The 18888-nt window shown below is 44.9% G+C and overlaps 1 protein-coding gene across 1 annotated transcript in view; it reads right to left on the reverse strand.

The window, feature by feature from the left end:
* Nucleotides 1-547: 547 nt before the first annotated feature.
* TIAM1 (TIAM Rac1 associated GEF 1) overlaps nt 548-18888 on the reverse strand; it is a 187506-nt gene continuing 169165 nt past the window's right edge. Inside the window, exons 23-27 of the mRNA XM_065913560.1 lie at nt 13361-13419; nt 12331-12433; nt 8688-8775; nt 6549-6721; nt 548-3007 (exon numbers count right to left, since the gene is read on the reverse strand). Coding sequence (XP_065769632.1) covers nt 2538-3007; nt 6549-6721; nt 8688-8775; nt 12331-12433; nt 13361-13419 — 893 coding nt within the window. The 3' untranslated portion in view covers nt 548-2537. The remainder of the gene's footprint in view (nt 3008-6548; nt 6722-8687; nt 8776-12330; nt 12434-13360; nt 13420-18888) is intronic.

Consider the following 18888-nt stretch of genomic DNA (forward strand, 5'->3'; position numbering starts at 1 on the left):
TGCCATTATCATCTCACGGGTATACGGAATCTAAAAAACAAACAAACAATAAGCCAAGCTCATAGATACAGAGAACAGACTGGTGGTTGCCTGAGGTTGGGTGGAAGATGGGCAAAACAGATAAAGGACATCGAAAAGTACAACTTCCAGTTGCAAAATAAGTCACGGGGATGCAATGTACAACATGGTAACCACAGTTGATGATATTATATTCCTATCTGGAAGTAGCTAGGAGAGTGGATCTTGAAGGTTCCCATCAGAAGAAAAAAAATTTTATAACTATAGATGGTGATGATGTTAACTAGGCTTACTGTAGTGATCACTTTGCAATATACATATTATGTTCTGTACCTAAAATTAACATAAAGTTATATGTCAATTACACCTCAATTAAAAACACACTAAAAAACTTAAAGGACCACCAAGTCAGCGTTCCCTTGTTGGTCTTGATAATTATTTAGAAAAACAAAAAGGCATCCTCAGGTATTTTCACCCACAAACTCTACAGTACATATCCATCCTTCCATCCAAAAAAAGCACAGGACTGTCCACTTTTCAATATTTTTTATTGTTTGACAGGCATTTACAACGTTCCATTCATAGACCTAAAAACATAAAAATAGACCTTCTTTCAGCTTATAAAAGAAATATATAAGAACTTTTGACATAGACACGTCATGACCTTATGTACAAGAGACAATGGCACCCTCTCCAAGCACCAGACTTTCCAGCATTTTCAGACAAACCCGTTGCACTGGGACTGGTCAGTGGGACTATTAGAAGCCTCCGCTTCAGTTTTCCACCCAGACACAATCGAATTAGAGATGATATGGAACAATGCAGTGATACAAAGGGTATAGAAACCATTCTAAAGCTCTTTAAGAAAATCAGAAGATATAGCAAAAATTTAATAGAATAAAACTCTCAAAAGATCAAGCTCAAAGCCCTGGAAACCCGAAAGGGAAGGGATACAGGGTGGGGAAGCAGGAAAAGCAAGCAGGGGCACAAGAGCGTGATGTTCTGAACTCTCTATTGTCTGGAAATATAAATTCATAACTGATTTTTATAAAATATAACTCCTAAAACTACTATAAAATTCAGGTCTTTAAAGTACCTACTGATGTGTCAAACACCAAATAGATATTTTCCCCAAAAAGAAAGTCTTCATATTATTTAAATCTTTTTTAGGAAGTGGACATTGTGAAATGGGGGGGAAAAAAAAGCTATAAACCTTTTAAAAAAAAATTGAAAGTGCTTTAAATTGTTTTTGTTCATCCTGTTTGGAAATCTGTTTAGTAGAACATTAGTTGTTTTCTCTTTTTTAGCATGTTTACCCTGTTTGTTGGCATGAAGAAAGTGTTAAATACAAGACATGTTTTTGAAAAGATTGTTTTGTTAAGAGGTTTGGTTATGGACTATCAGGGAAGGGGTTGGTCATCTACGGATGGAGATGTAACTATGGTGGGAAAACCAATGATCACCATGGCAACCCCGTGAGAAGGAGTCTCCCCTCCCCCGCCATGTGCAACAGACACACACACTGCCCATTCCGGTGTCACGTTTAATCCAACCAAGCTCCCATCTCAAATAGAGATTCAAACATTAAAAAGAAAAAGAAAAACTGCTTCTTGGGAAAAAAGCTTCTCCTAAGCATCTTGTTGGCCTTTCATATATAAATATAAAATCACCACACCTCACTCTCTCTGTAAAAGGTAAAATCCTCATTCTTTAAACTCAGAGTTACACTAACACTGTAAAAGTCTCATCTGTTTGTGCCCCCCTGCATCTCAGATAAAATACAAAAAATAGTGTTTTTTTAAAGTGATAAATTTGGATCTCTTTTCAAGGAGTTTGGCATCTTTATAATTCTATGCAAAACTAGAACTTCCGAACACCGACATTGAGTAAGACCAGCCATAGACTAAAACAGAAGAGGAAAAATGGAAAAATAAAAAAAGGCTCATCAAAACATAAATCTTCACCCTCTCCTCACACATTCTTAAAATACACAGAAATTCTCGGACATTTAGGAGGGAAAGGAGAAAGAACACTGCCAGCTTTACAGTTGCTTTGATTTCCCAACTAGCAAGTGGCTCCTGGATTAATTTCAGATAGAGTCCTTATTAATTTTTCATGTGCTATCCCTTAAGCTAATCTGTTGTACATAGTTCAACTCCTGGGGTAATTTGCCTTCCAGTGCTGTAGAATTTTTCTTTTTTTTTTTTCTTTAATTCTTTTAGGCCCTGATTAATTGAGAATAAATAAAAGCCCTTAGTAACAACATACAGAGGCTCAAGCTGATTTGGGATTCTTGAACAATTCTTTCCGATGTGGTTAAAAAGGATCAAGTTGGGTGGCTACATGGCTTCAGAACAAAGTCAGCTGCCAAAACTGTTTGTGTGCAAGAGTGCGACTTACGGGGAGCTTTTTCCCCCCTCGCGGGTCCCGTGGGGGGCGTGGAGGGGGCGGTGGAGTGGGGTGGGGGGCGGCAGACGTATCTACACCGACTCGCTACGGATGGGGGGGACATGACGCAGTCAGATCTCAGTGTTCAGCTTGCGGGAGGGGGCGAAGTCTTCGCGCCTAACCCAGATGACCTCCTCGCTCGTACTCTCCGGGCCGCCGTTGATGCCCGACAGGGCGGCCTGCTTCTTGAGCTGCGCCATGCGGGATGCGTGACTGTCCAGGGGCTTCCGGCCGCGCTCCCGCTGGGTGATGGAGGCGGCCTGAAGCCGCTCCTGCAGGTCTCTGTCCGCCGCGGCGCCCTTGGCCGACTCACAGAACTCGTCATCGTCACTGAGGATGTCTGTCTCCTTGATGTCATCCTGCTCTTCATACTGAGCAAGATCAAACTGTTCCTCCACCCAGCGGTCAGTGTCCCCGCCACCGGGGGGCTGCTGGGGGTCCTTCTCCGGGCTGCTGGCGGAGATGGCATCGGAATCAATGGTAAACCTGTTTCGGGCCAGTCGCCGCCTCCTCCTCCCAAGAGACTTGCTTGGGGCGGACACTGCACACACACACAAAAATATAACAATAAAACCCCCACATGCTTTACGTGTGATGAAAATCCAGAAAGCAAACACAAGCTAAAGGAAAGGAAAAGACTATGAGATATGCATTTAGGGCCTAGGTATCATTTGGGGCTTAGAGTCCAGTCTGTCTCCCGGGCGCAGGGACGGGGGCTTTACCTGGCACAGACGTCTGGGCTTAAGAGGATATTCTAGTCACTGATGGAAGGCCAAGGAGGTGGGGGGTGGTGATAGGGACGTGGGTGGGTTGTAGGTTATGGGGAAAAGGGGATTTGACTCCTTCTGAAATAATCCATTTCTCTACCTGTGTACCTGGGAGGCAGGTAATACAGATTCCTGCTGTTGTCAAGTCCACCACTGCCGCTGGGATTAATTAGCGCTCTCCTTCCTGACCATGGCCTGTGGCACAGTGCTCTGAGGATCCCCCAGGGGCTGTCCTAGAGTCATTTAGCTGGAATAGGCCTTTAGTAAGGATGGACATGCTTTCAGAGTTTCACTGTCTTTAGAGGAAATCACCATGATGTACCAAGGAGGGAAAAATACTGGTCCAAGTTATATTGCTTTCTGAATGTAACATTTCTTGAGGATCTTCAGGTACCTTAAGGGTGCACCGTTGTTTTCTTAGAGGCTCAAGAAAAGACTGGGTCTCAGAGATGTCATGTCCTCTTTCTGACAAAGCCTCAGGTGAAACGGAGGCTAAAGCAACTTTGAGCCTTAGTCCCTTCCTGACTCTGTTCTATGTAACCCCAATTTCTCTTCCACAGAGCAATTAAACTACTAGTGCCTGAGTGGAATGAGAAAGGAATAGTACAACACTCAAGCAGCTGATGAGCAAAGTGCAAAATAAACTGACTAACAGTTAAGAAAAACAAATCTCTGTTTTCTGTGTTTTCACCTCACTGCTCTCTAGGAAGTCAGTATTACTAAAAACAAATAAAATATGCCACCCAGTCAAGCAATCACACAGACACACACAGACACACACACGCACTAAAGACACATGGAAACACTGCCACTTCTCCAGTGAAATGTACCACGTGCTGTCCCATGGGGGGCGGGGGGGGGGGGGGAGCCTAGACACCAATAAGGAGCTGCTTTCTTGAAATCTGTACCCGGAAATTCATTAAACTGCTTCAGGGCTGCAAGAAGTATTCCTACTTCCTGCCAAATATAGCCTTGACTTCAAATATAGCAGGTGCAAGGTCGGTAAGCCAGACAACAGTCTAAATTAGCTCCCATTCTGACCATCCTCTATCTCAGATCCCTGTGTTTCCATCATCATCCTTCTCATTCAAGTCGGGGAATGAAAATCACTCCCGGAAAAATACAAAACAGAAAGAATAAAAAAATAGTACTCCTCCATTGGAAAGAAGCAAAAATTATTGTTCAATATTACCTCAATATCATCACAGTAGAACCTGACTCTCCAATCACTATATTAGAACTACCTTAATTCCAAACTGGAATACTGGAAATGTTTGTCAAGGATGTGCTGGCTGAAGTATTTAGGGGTAAGGAGTGCTAATATCTGTATTCTGAACACGTGTCAAAAGCAAGATGAGTTGATGGATGATGGATGGATATGTGGTAATGAAAATATATAAAAATGTTAATTACAGACAGTAGGTAGGAATGTGTATAATTCTTTCATTTGTTCTATATGTCTAAGAATTTCCATAAGAAAATGTTGAAACAACAAAAAAATGTGTAGTTCGATCACTGGCAGACATTTGGTGAAGGGAGGCAGAATATTGGCCTTTACTGTTCTATTCAAACAAGAGCAAAAGGAAAAATAAACTAGCCAGGTGTCGTGAATCACGACAATGAGTAATGAAGCCTAAGAATCTGTCCTTTACTAAAAGAATACATAATAACCTAGCCAGCCTTATGGGGTTCCAAGAGACGATCTTTAACTTGAGTGCTGCCATTACTCACTATTAAGACTGATTAGCTAATACAGTGCTGACCCACTCAAACAGCATTTTTAAATCATCTAATGTGAATGATGAGAGTGAGGAACTTCAAAAGCAAAGTGATAAAGACTTTCTTCAGCCAAAAATGAGCCATTAGGCTCTGACATCAAGGCTTTCTCTCTTGATATTCAAGATAATAGGGTAGGTTGTAGCAACTTTGTCTTCTTTCCAAAGGGATCTCAGTGGGAAAACTTCTGAGTGTCCTACAGACTACAAATGCTTAGTTTCAAAGTGAATGGAGCTCTAACTTTAGGTTCATCAATTAACAACTAAAACCTGGCCAATGACAAGTGGGTTTTCCTGAGGTTGGGACACACAGTCCCAATCCTGATTAAATACATCTGGAAAGTAAAAGAAACAAATGAGGTAATTCCAAGGTGAAATTCTCTACTATAAGCGCTAAAGAGATGAGCAGAGCCATTTAATACATGAGGACTCCAGGAGAAATCATGGATGGGGAAGTATGGATACTGGCAAGCCCAGAAGAGTGCTAGGTGTTCACTGTACCAGGTTCCCAATAAATACTTAGCAACTGATTGAAGAAGAGATGTAACTAGTCCCTTTAACATTAGCTGAACTTAAGGTACTTAAGAGTGTAATATACCCTGTCAAGCTAGGCAGGTTCTGTCTATGAAAACCTTCAACCAATCACAGTGCTGTACCTGCCTCTTCAACACAATTGAGAACAAGCAGAAAATTCACCAGAACATAAGGCGTTTTGGCGAATGCAAAGGAAGCCTCTTTTATTAGAATGTTCCCTGCAAAATTTTGGATTGCTTCTTAAGAAAGAAGTGATAAAAGTGTTAAATCTTGATGTCTTTAATACCCAAGTGTTATGAAAATATCTTTCTTCCTAGATAGACTTTAATGCCATTTACAGGTGGGAGTATTGATCTTTACTGCTTCAAGGTGATAGAATAAGTCCTAAAAGAGTATTTACTCTGGGACCATTAAAATTCCAGATTCTTCTTTTCTAATAGCAGCTCAAGGCTTCCCCAAATCAACACAGAAGCTAAAATTAACATTGCAGGCACAGGTGAGGGTAACATCTGATGGGTCATCTGGTCTACCAAACATGGCCTCCCTACTGAGAACAGGCCTGGCTGTGTTTCTGGAGGATAAAGCCACCACCATGTTCTCAGAATGGTGGGCTGTGACCTTGCTGAGACATCACACACTGCTTTTTTTTTTTTTTTTTTTTTTTTTTTTTGCTGGACAAAGCTGGCTGTCATGCAAAGCAGCAGCTCTCATTCGGCAAGCAGGCTAAGACAGCCCCTCCAAGTAGGAGAAGGCGTTCACTTCCTGGCTTGGCAAATGAGAGGGGGAGCTCACCAGCCAGGAGGAGGGCAGCCAAGGGAGAGCTTGAGGGAGGGCGAGAGGCTTAAATCAACGGGGGGAGGCAAAGGCGGGGAACCTCACACCAGGAAAGAATGTACTCCAACATTAGCCGCCACAAGGCCACATCTAAGTCTTGCTCAACGAGGACATCAGTTCTACAGTGGAGTGGGGGTGACGGGGATTTTGAACGTCTGAATCCCCACAGTACCTGCCCTGCTCATGGCCGGCCGGGCCCCTTTCAGCGCACACAACCGCTTTCCTCCGAAAGGGACATACTGCTGGGACGAGGGAAGGCTCTCGGTCTTCAGGAGCTGTCTTCTGTGCTTATCTCGCAGGATGGAATGCACAGCCTTCAGGAAATCCTTTCGGCTCTCTGGGGAGCTGTGAAAAGAAGATTTACATGTGTTGGGGAAACAGCACTTAACACATGGTGAACTTCTGATGCTATCAGGTACAGGCAAACAAATATCCCTGAGGACCAAAGTTAAAGATGGGAGGTCACCACTCCAATTTCACTGCCGAGGAGCATTTTCATCGCTGGAGATAAAAAACACGTATTCCTTTCCCTTTATGCTTTGTGACTCATCTCCTGCAGCCAATCTGGGACAGAGCACCCCATTACTGAATAGATTGATGGAGAGATGGATTTTACAGACAGAGTTGCCAGATTCTGCTCTCAGTACTTAAGGCTGAGCCACAGACAAAGGAACCAAGAGATTCTTACAGTTCTGCAGCGCCCCTGAAATAATGCCCCAACACCCTGAGCTTCCTTTAATTTGACCTCCTTGTTAACACATTACTGAACGGGGAATTTCTGCGGAACCTAACATCTGTGGCCAGTGATTTACTAGGTTGGCCAAAAAGTTCATTCAGGTTTTTCATTGTCTCTTACAGAAAACTTGAATAAACATTTTGGCCAACTCAATATTATGTAAGTGAAAATTGAAACGACTCCGGTCAATAACATTTGGGCAACAAAAAAGACATATTAATACATCTCTGGTCAGTAATGTTTTAAATATATCAGTGCCTCCCATGGCACATGTCAACATTAAAATATTAAAGCTACATTGTTAAGAACTGAAAAATCTTCCCAAGTCCCAATTCCCAAAGTACATCCTAGGTCAGTTATTTTTCTTGCTAAGATCTCAATATTTCTACCCAGGTAAGTTTTACCTGGTATTCCCTATTAACCTATTGTTAATGAATATGGCATCTCTGGGGCAGGCTTATGGATTTAACAACAACAACAACAAAACCACACGTATATTAGCCTAAATAGATAATGTGGTAAAGGTAGTGCCACATGTGGTAAGGGTGGTGCTAAACCACACATAGATTATTTGAAAAAAATTTCTTTTCTAGTTCCAACAGGTTCCCAGGATTTGGATTTATTGTTCCCTGTCATCCAACACAGACAGGTGAAGCAGAAATACAGAATACAGGCTTTGAAGTCAAACCCACTGAGTTTGAACTCAGAGTTCATTTGATATAAGGTTTTAGTAAAGTAGCCTCTATGAGCCTTGGCACCTCATTTGTAAAAATGGAATAAATACCTCCGGCTGATTAACTGAAATAATGCATGAAAGGCGCTTAGCCTAGCTGATGTTTGGTAAATGCGTCTTCTTACTACACCAGCAGTCACACTGTAAAATATTATTAGCAACCATATAATATTCATTCTGTTGAAAGTATGGGCTGCACTTGAGAAAAGTGCAATTCTCAAATTCTCAAGAGCCCAAAGAGAAGGAGGTGAAGGAGGAGCAGAGGGGAATGGGGAGGGGAGGGTAAGAATAAGAAGAAATAAGTAGAAGCCCACATCGTAAGTTCAGCTTCCACTCCAGATCTGCAGGTGAACCTGAGTCACCTGCGTTAGCCTCCCCAGGCTGAACTTTCTCTGCATGATGATGAATCCCTGCAACAGGGCACCATGCCCACCTCCTCCGCACTGACTCTCCCATCTGTTGCATCTCAGGGATGTTACAGTACAAACAGTGCACCCAAACCCCAAAACCAAGCATTGTAAGACAACCACGTCCTTCTAACCACCAAATGTACACTGGGGAAAAACGCCCTCGTTCGAATGTTAGGTATGTATGAAAATTCCAATTTCCTTTTAGAAAGATACTAAATTGACCAGGTTACTGTCTGCATTCTAATAAAATTAATTGATCCGATGACTCTTACTCAATTAAGTGTTAAGTACTTTCTCAAATGTATAGGAAAAAGAATATAGCTTCTAAGGACGCATGGGCTAGTCCAGAGAATGCAGAGGGGTTGGGGGTGCCACGCACAGTCACACCCGACCCTGGGCAGCACAGCCCGCGCTGCGCGGCCCCAGCCTCACCTGCAGCACAGGTGGAAGACCCTCTCCGGCCTCCCTTCAGACTCCGACTTGACATGGACGATTTCACACACAGCGTTTGCTTCCGCATCTAGGTAAATCAAAACAAGGATGAATGAGAGTATGTTTCGAAGAAATTTATTTGCATTTTTATAAAAGCATCTTGCATGCTTTGGTGTCAAGATTAAATAGTGCAGAGCCGCCTAAGACCAAAGCAACTTCATTTCTGTCCCATGATCTCAAGAGGCTAAGTGATTGAGAGCTTAATGGATACAAAAGAAAAAAACGCTTGGAAAATTTCCAGTTGCTAAAATCTCCCTCTGGATGGTCTAAAAGGACAATCGGTCAATCATACTGATGAAAGAACTGACCCTTTTAGCTTCACCGCCCATTTAGCTGAACTATTTTAATTAAGTAATTCGTTGTTTTGGCAACAGTTGGACGAGGTGGAGCCCAAGATTCCAATGTAGGCCAGTGATAAAGAGAGGCAGGCCCTTTCCACCAGCAGGACAGCTTCCCCCTGTGACCAGGCCTGGTGCCCTGGACAAGAACCTTCTGGGAATAAATGGGGCTCTTCTTTCTCAGTCCACCATAGAGCCCAATCTGAGTGAAGCAAAGATGGTATCCGAGAAGGTAAGAATAAACTATATTTAGAAGTAATTTCTAAGTCTCTCAGTGCCTGAAGATCATGTTATTTTACCATGTTATTCATTATTAGTGTTTATAAAGGAGACAGTTGATGGCAGGCACGCTGAACTCTGCACATTGTGAAGTCTCACGCTTACCCAGTGGCTCCACACCCTGGTCACAGCAAACCCTCATCACACAAACCCAACCAGGACCCACACAAAGTAAGTTTCACAAGTTCTCCCAAATGCAGACAAAAATCTAGAAATTTCCATCTTCTGATTCTCAAATTCATTGGCATATACTTCATAAGGAGACGTGCTGGCTAGTCTTTACAACTCCATGAAAATAAGCTTCCGTCTTGATGATTTTAAACTTGATTTGAATGAAAACATATTGAGGGTGAGAATGGAATGTCACATTCACAAAGATGGCTTTGTTTTCCAAACTTAAGTTCTTCACGTATTCCGTCCTCAAGGAAGGCAAAATTCCTGCCTGAGAAGCCTTTACAGTGTGCTGTAAACACGGGCTTTTCCGGATATAAACCAGGCACAAGGAAACACAGGAACTAGATAACTCACAACCTAAGACTGTAAAGTAAGACAATGCAGTATTTAAGAGCCCAAACTTCAAAATACTATTAGACCTGTTTGTAGACCTAAGATTTTTAGGTTCCTGAAAATTCATCTGTAAATCAATTTTACTAATCAATCAGAGTCAAACAACAACAGGGTAAATCTCTGGGCCAGAAGGTTTGCCAGACAAATATCTGAAGGCAAATAGTCACCCCCAATGCATTTACCAGCCGTGGTTTTTGCATTTTGAAGGAAGTGATTTCTAGTTTAACTTGGGTGAGTAACTGAAGGTTTACCAAATACTGCAGAAGGTTTGTCCTCATGACACTGGATTAGGAAAAGAGTTGGTTCTACAATGACTAGAACCAATTTTATGGCTGATGGAGAGGACAAGTGCAAATGGGGAGAAGATGAGTAATGCCAATCAGACACAGAGAATTGTGCGCTCATGTTAGACGTCAGTGTGAAATGAAAATATCTCCTGTCATGTTAATAAACTAGAAATGTCACAGCCATCAGTGATTTCTGGCCTCCAAAGGTGAATGAGGGCTCCCAAAACTGCATTCCAGAGGATGCTGCCAGCCCCTACAGTGACTGCTGAGGAGATGGGGGAATGCAAGAAGCAATGTGAACAGGAAAACCGGACTGGCCCCAGATGGCTGAGGTGCATATGAAAGGAGTGAATTCAGTGAGCCCAGCGGCTTGCATCTAACCATACATAGAATGCTGAATTCCTTAATACCTGATCTTTGATGTTCAGACTGCCTACTCCCTTTGTGGCAAACTTGTATATAGCCTGACATCCCCTCTTGCCTCCTTGGAACAGGTTTCTCAGAGTTACTGAGATGCCGTCTCCTGGGCTCGGAGTCCTAAACTTTCCCACCAAATAAAATAACTCTCTACTTTCAGGTTGTGACTGTATTTTTTAGTTGACACTAGAAACACAAACAGAAGTACAGATGACTGTGCACCTCCAGAGGCCCCCTTTCTCAGCCTCTCTTTTCTACCAGAAGGCTGCACCTGCTGTCCAGGTAGGGTAGGGCTTAGCGTGTTCCAAGAGTTTCCACTTGACCCCAAAGCTGCTCCTCCCAGGGTGTGCCTGGGAGAACCATCGCTAATTGCTCCTTCCTATCAGACTTTATTTTTTGGGGCTCCAAAATCACTGCAGATGGTGACTGCAGCCATGAAATTAAAAGACGCTTACTCCTTGGAAGGAAAGTTATGACCAACCTAGGTAGCATATTAAAAAGCAGAGACATAACTTTGCCAGCAAAGGTCCATCTGGTCAAGGCTATGGTTTTTCCAGTGGTCATGTATAGATGTGAGAGTTGGACTGTGAAGAAAGCTGAGCACCGAAAAATTGATGCTTCTGACTGTGGTGTTGGAGAAGACTCTTGAGAGTCCCTTGGACTGCAAGGAGATGCAACCAGTCCATCCTGAAGGAGATCAGTCCTGGGTGTTCATTGGAAGGACTGATGCTGAAGCTGAAACTCCAGTACTTTGGCCACCTCATGCGAAGAGTTGACTCATTGGAAAAGACCCTGATGCTGGGAGGGATTGGGGGCAGGAGGAGAAGGGGACGACAGAGGATGAGATGGTTGGATGGCATCACTGACTCGATGGGCATGAGTTTGAGTAAATTCCGGGAGTTGATGATGGACAGGGAGGCCTGGCGTGCTGTGATTCATGGGGTCACAAAGAGTCGGACACGTGTGAGTGACTGGACTGGACTGAACTGAACTGAATACAGCCTCAAATGAAGCCCTGGATGGGCCCCAAGTCACAGAAACACTGCTATTCTAAGTCGATACCATGCTGACATTCGTTTCTCTTCTCATGCACTAGAGCACCATCTAATCAAGGACTAAGTTGGCCAAAAAGTTCAAGACTGTCCGTAGCATCTTACTGAAAAACCTGAACAAACTATTTGGCCAACCCAATACATTCATCACTACCTGACAACTGGCTTCACGGATATTTGGGTAACAGAAGAAGAAGTGACATTTCATGCTTATACAAAGATAAAGATTTGTAATGCTTCAGGAAAAAAAAAAGTATTCAATGGCTTTTTTGTGCTTTGGAGGCCTTTTGCGGTCTCTCAGTTAAAAGTCCAGTAAGTTATTTACATGGGCTTTGTCTGCTCATGGTCTCAAAGATTCTTTCCAGAAGTACAAGACTCACTGCCCCTTAGATGTGTCACTGTAAAGTTATTAATATATATAACAGAATGAATAGAATTCCTTGGAACAGTAGTAAAGGCATGACGTCCACCCACTTAGATCGTTTAACAAATCGTTGGGCAAATAAGAGGCAATGAAAAGTTTGCGGGAAGGGAGACATAAGCAGAGAAGAAAAAAGACGGTGGAGTGGTTGGAGCCAAGAGTGTGGATTCAGAGAGACAGCTCATACACAGAAAGATGTACCCAACTCGTTTCAGAGTTTACCTGCACTTGCCAAAGCGCGAACCTGCAGAGCTTCGGTAGGAATCATGTGTCGAAATCGGAAGGGGTCCCAGTCCTCATAAATTGAAAGCCTATGCGATCCTACCTGTAGGGAGAGAAGGAACCAGGTGCATGAGATCTACGTCTCAGTCTGGACCAGACCCTCAACTTTCTAAACCAGTGACACTACAGACACAGAACAGCCCTGCGGTTGCCAAGGGGCAGAGGGGGTGAGGGACCAGGAGTCTAGGATTAGCAGAGGCAAACTATTACACACAAGATGGGTAAACAACAAGGTCCCAGTGTATAGTCCAGGGAGCTGTAGTCAACAGCCTGTGATAAACCATCATGCAATAGAATAAGAAAAAGGAATGTCTGTCTACACGCATATAACTGAGTCACTTTGCGGTACAGCAGACACTGGCACAATACTGTAAATCAACTGAACTCAATTTCTTTTAATTTAAAAAATTAAATTGTTTTAATTTTCAAAATAAAAACAGCAACACTGGAATCCTGGGCTGCCCCCTACCAACCCCATGAGCCCTTCTGTTCGCCCAGTAGCAAGCCAGAGGCCAGGTGACAGATCTGCTGAGGGTGCGCAAATGAGCTTGCTAACCAAATTCAGGCAACAGAGAGACAAAAGTAAAAGGAGAGAAGGGACCCCAAAACAAGAACAGAGGGGGGACAGGAAGAGCAGGGAGGGGATAAAACTAGTGGTGCAAAGTTCTGGCCATGGTAGGTTCAATAGTTATTTATTGGCTGGCCAAAAAGTTCACTCAGGTTTCCCCATGTTATGGAAAAACCCCAACGAACTTTCTGGCTAACCCAGTAATTTTATGCTGTAAATGTGAGCCGCCTACAGGATGGGCAATTTCCTCAAATGCTCAGTGAACACCTCAAAAAAGAAAAAAAAATTCATAAAACATTCATGCCTGACAAAGGTTCAGAATTATAATTACACAGAGCCAGCGGAGAAGCAGAGAGAGAGGGGAGATACTCTGAAACTGTGGGGTGAAAGAAAAAGTCTTACAAGTTTCTTCTTCTGTTTGGCGCCATCTTTATAGACAAGGACCACGGCAGTTTTGAAGACTGGAAGAACATAAAACGAAGACGGTTATGGCACGTCAGGCGCTGGGTTTTCCCCTTCACTTCAATAAGTTGTGGTAACGAACACTACGGTTATGAAGAGGATAGAGCTCCTTCCACCCTCCACTCCCTCAGCACATCTGAGAGACACAGAAGCCTGCTCAGACAAAAATTTCCAGGTCCCAGATAAGTACAGGAAGCCTGAACAGATGGAAATAAACCCTCCTGCCCCACTGGAAACTTTGGGGTAAATATATCTTTCAACTACGCGCTCTCTTCAAGGTTCAAACTTCAGTTTATACACATGTAACAAAAACGTACTAGTCTAGCAGCTGGAGGAACACTGCAAACATCAATAATAATCATCATAATACTTAAGGTAATTTCTATTTCGGTAAATCAAGCTGATTACACAGTGCTCACAATTCAGAAAATATAATTCATCTTTTTGACCTGAATAAATAAACACTGGTTTACTGAGAAGAATGCAATTCTACTTCTTCCAAACAGGATGAATCATCAGCCATTTCAGGACTTCTCTAGGAGTCCAGTGGTGGAGACTTTGCCTTCCAATGCTAAGTGCAGCTTCGACCCCTGGTAGGGGAGCTAAGATTCCACATGCCTCTATGGCCAAAAAACCACAACGCAAAACAGGAACAGCACTGTAACAAATTTACAGTGTCCTCCTACGGAGGACAGAAGGTAGGTCAGACTGAGAGCCTAGCATTGAAATATACACATTACCATATGTAAAACAGCTAATGGGAAGCTGCTACATGACACAGGGGGCTCAACCTCCGGCTCTGTGACAACCCAGAGGGGTGGCATGGGGTGGGAGGGGACCCATGTACACCTGCGGCTGATTCATGTTGACGTATGGCAGAAATCAACAAAACATTGTAAAGCAACTATCCTCCTTTAAAAATAAACTTTTAAAAACGGTTTTAAAAGTGGTCCACATTAAAAAAAAAAAATTCTTAAAAAAAATAAGCTGTTTTTAGAAGCTAGGAGTGTGCTGTTTTATTCTTATATTCTTTGGGGGCGAGGTGGAGGGGAGGCGGTAGAATGGTGCTATGCATAATCTTCCATAGAATACCTTAAGCAATGCCAAGCATATTTAACACTCAGTGATTCTAACTCCTCCTGGAAGAAGAACCGATGCCCAGACAACAGGGGTGACCCCAGTCCATCGCTGGCTCTCTGTCTCCCTTCACACAGTGACCCCGAGTCACACTAGGGACCCCGTCAGTCACACGGAGGGGGACCCCTGGGTACCAGACGCAGAGAATTCTCAGGGACAGGCCCCCAGGCTGTCTACAGACCAACCCACTGTGTCTGGTTCCCTCTTCATCCTACCCAGGTAGGACGAGTCAGGCTCCCTATGTTTAAGACTGCTCTCATCTCCACTGTGGGAAAAGAGGTGATGGGGAGAAAGGGACCCAGCCATTGAGTCTGTGCTAAGCACCTGACTTCATAAAAACCCCAGAGGCTAGACCGTGAGGTTCCCACTGACCCCAGGAGGCCACAGCAGCTGACGGAGGATGTGCCCTACTGCCTGAGGAGGCCCTCAGCCCTGACCATGAAACCTGCAGAAATCGCAGTGGCCAGGACAGCAGGTCCCTTTAAAAGTGAGGGAGATCCCCTCCAGGAGAGGGTGAGGGTGCCAGTGACCTTCACCTCCAAAGACCCACTACCTCCTTGGGACCAGAGCTCAGTGAAACTGTTGCCATCCCACTGGCCTGCCTCGGTTTACTGGACCATCTAGGATCATGGTGGGAGGACCAGAGTGGACCTCAGCCCGACCTGTGAACACCTCTGCCATGATCCCTCCCTGATCCATGGGGTGACTCTCACTCAACCAACTCCAAGTGTTGCCCATCCCTTCGGACACGGCCTTGACCTTCAAAACTCCTGGCTGCCCTGGCCAGCCTAAAATACTCGCTCCATTTCCCAAAGGATGAGCATCTAACGCCCTTCTAGGGTGAAGCCTGAACAGACGATGTCTGTGCCTCTTTTAAAGGTGATGACCATCAACCCTGAGCACAGACTAGCCTTCCTGGGAGGAAAACATCAAGGTGCTATGTTGGCAGCCGGTCAACTTCAGTTTCAGAAGAAAAGCGGCACCATTTCCTGAGATCAGAGGTTCCAACGGAAACAAGACAACCATGCTTTAACCCCAAAGCTGCCTGCTCAGAGCTGACTACTTCCCTCCAAGCAACTCTTCCTTGTTTCAAAATGCATTTCTAAGGCTCTGCTAGTTCTGCCTTGCTACTTAAAAATCACACCGAAACTGCCAACATGTCACCTTTTAAGGACTGGGAATCGTAAGAAAATAGCTCATTATGATGACAATAGTCTGTTCATGCCTGCTCAGTCACTTCAGTCACGTCTGACTCATTGTGACCATATGGACTGTAGCCCGCCAGGCTCCTCTGTCCATGGGATTCTCCAGGCAAGAACACTGGAGTGGGTTGCCATGCCCTCCTCCAGAGACACACACACACACACACACACACACACACACACACACTGCCCCTGACCTGGGCTTGCGTCACAAAAGCCCCAAACCTTAAAACTGCCATTTTCCTGGGCCTTTTCTATCACAGATTGGCAAGCTAGGGCCCACCCGCGTCTGCTCAACCCGCCAATATGATGCCCATTTGTTTACATGCTGTCTATGGCGCATCTGGCTACATACAGCCTCTGGGTTTGCGAAGCCTAAAATATTTACTCTGTGGCCTTTCACAGAGTAAGCTGCCAACCTCCTGGTTTCTCCCACTCATATGATTTTCTTATTCTAAATCTGTCTATTTGTAACTGCAGGGAATCTGTAAAATATAGGAGATAGGTATGAAAAATTCTAATGCTAACCTCTGGTATGGTTCATCTGTGCCCAGAAGCAGAAACAGGGAGAGAGATGGTTTGGGTCATTTCCTTCAGAATCCTACATCCCATAAATGACCTACGAAGAAGTATCAGAAAGCTCCCAGATCTCTCCGCGCAGTGGATAAGAATCTGCCTGCCAATGCGGGGGACACAGGTTCAATCTCCAGTCCAGGAAGATTCCACATGTCAAGGAGCTCCTAAGCCCATGTGCCACAAGGATTGAGCCTCTGCTCCAGAGCCTGTGCTCTGCAACAAGAGAAGCCACCGCAATGAGAAGCCCATGCACTGCAACCAGAGAGTAGCCCCTGCTCTCCACAACTAGAGAAAAAGCCTGCATGGCAACAAAGACCCAGCGCAGTCAAAAATCAATAATTTTAAAAAAGAAAGAAATTGCAACATTAGAAACAGAACTATTATGGATGGGAAATGAAACAAATAGTATCCCTCCCCCTGCCAAAAATATCCACTCCTATCAAAAACCACTAGCATGTAAAACTACCCCACTAACTCCTTTGAATATCACACTTGGTAACATGTTTTTCCTTTACACTTACATGCTTATTACTTTTAATTAGATGGCATCAACAGCTACAATAATGGCTCTTTGGAATTTTTAGGGATATCACTAAGGGATATCAATGAAGGCTGAGGGATCTAATTAGGAAACCCTATGAACCTTTGTATTAAACGCTCTAATTTTAATACCACTGGGATGTTCCACTTGGGTATGAACTGTTCACATCATACAAGAGAAGGAGAGTTCAGTTTAAAAAGCAGTAAACAGAGAGAAGAAGACGGCAGAGGAGCTGGTGGATGTGAAGCTCATCTCTCCCTACGGATACATCAGGGACACACCTTCAGACACAGGAGCGCATGCAGAGCACCAGCTGAGAAGACAGGAAGACCTGACCAGAAGAGAATACACAGAACCACACAAAACTCGGCAGGATGAAGGAACTAGGGGGGAAAGCAGGAGTGTTAGAAGGACTGAACCTGCCCTCAACAGGTGGAGGAACTGAACCAGGGGTCTGATCCCCACATCAGAGCAACTGTCTGAGTCAGAGGAGGAGCATTTAAGGCTGAGAGTGAAACAGCTGATCTGTGGCGGCCTGAACAGAATGAGAATCAGACAGTCCTTGCATAGCCATTCATACCCCAGACAGGGACACAGGTCCCCTGGAAGGCACAGCGGCTGGGAGCTGGAGTTTAGGGATTGTGGAGCAATCCCAGGGCGAGACTGCTGTTGACTGCAGAGAGACAGACTGAGGGGATGTGAGGGAGGAGATTGTGGTGGGAAATGCCTGTGGAGGAAAGCCAGGCAGCCATGGAAGCAAGGCGGTGCTGGTGAGTCACACGTAGAGGGTGGAGCCATCACCATAGCCTCTTTCCTCCCACAGGCCAGCAGCTGAATAGAAAGGCTGGCCCATCAAACGCCTGAGGCACTGAACTACAGAGTAGGACCCCACCCAGGGGGGCCCCTTTAAGTGCTTGACACGTGGAACAACAGAGAAGGACCCCACACAAGGGAGCCCTCTAAGTGCCTGGACTGGTGGAGCTACGGAGATAGATGGCAAAGAGGCCTTCTGATCACCAGTTACAAGAGGCTTGGGAAAAGACTGACAGCGCCGTAACTCCTGTGGCAGAGGCCATCCGTGTCCCTGCACACTCGGCCGCCAGAGGCCCCGCAAGCCAAGCAGCCGCACCACCTTCACACTCAGCTCTCACGGGGGCAGGGCTGCCACAGGCAAGAAAAGTCTTGCGTCTATGCGCGCAGGGTCGCTTCCATCGTGTCCGACTCTTTGCACCCCTGTAGACTGTGGCCTGCCAGGCTTCTCTGTCAGGGGGTTCTCCTGGCAAGAATACTGGAGCATATTGGCCAATACAGGTTGCCACACCCTTCTAGAGCACTGTCTGTCCTGCTGCCCTAGCCGCCAACCCCCCTGAGTACCCGGTGCTGCCAGGACCCCTGCGACCCAGGCAGTTGCACCACCTCCACCCCTGGCCCTCATGGGACAAACCCAAGTCCTCCAGGGCAGCCTCAGGAGCAATCCCCAGTGGAGGATCCACATGCAGAGATGGAAATAAAACCACAATTGAAGCCCAGGGGCAGTGTGGCTAAGGAAGAAGACCCAAACCTTCCCACCAGCTTTACAAGCTGTAGATTAACTCCACAGGACCAACGAGGCAGACTCTGTGTCTGTGGAATATACAAAGGGTCATCGAGAGCTCCCACAAAAGAAAACACACTAGTGCTGCTGCCTGTGGGCACTGGAGGCTAGAACACACAGGAGGAGGACCAGGTTAGAGTCTGAGCTGCCCAGACTCTAGAGAGGTCCAGAGATCAGCAGGTCCAGGTCCAGAGATCAGCACTGTGTTGGAGGGCGTCCTGGGGAGGTGAGGGGGACTGTGACTCCCAGCGAGGGAAAGCACTCTGCCAGCAGTGACAAAAAACATTTATTATTCTTCTGTTTTGACTTGTTCTATTGATTCTTTAGGATGTTTTTTTTTTCTTTTATTCCCCCTCTGTTGTAGCTGTCGATTTTATTGGCACTATGAATCTAACTAAGGTTTGAGCTTTTTTTTTTT

Source organism: Muntiacus reevesi, chromosome 21, assembly GCF_963930625.1.
Source record: "Muntiacus reevesi chromosome 21, mMunRee1.1, whole genome shotgun sequence".
Taxonomy (NCBI): domain Eukaryota; kingdom Metazoa; phylum Chordata; class Mammalia; order Artiodactyla; family Cervidae; genus Muntiacus; species Muntiacus reevesi.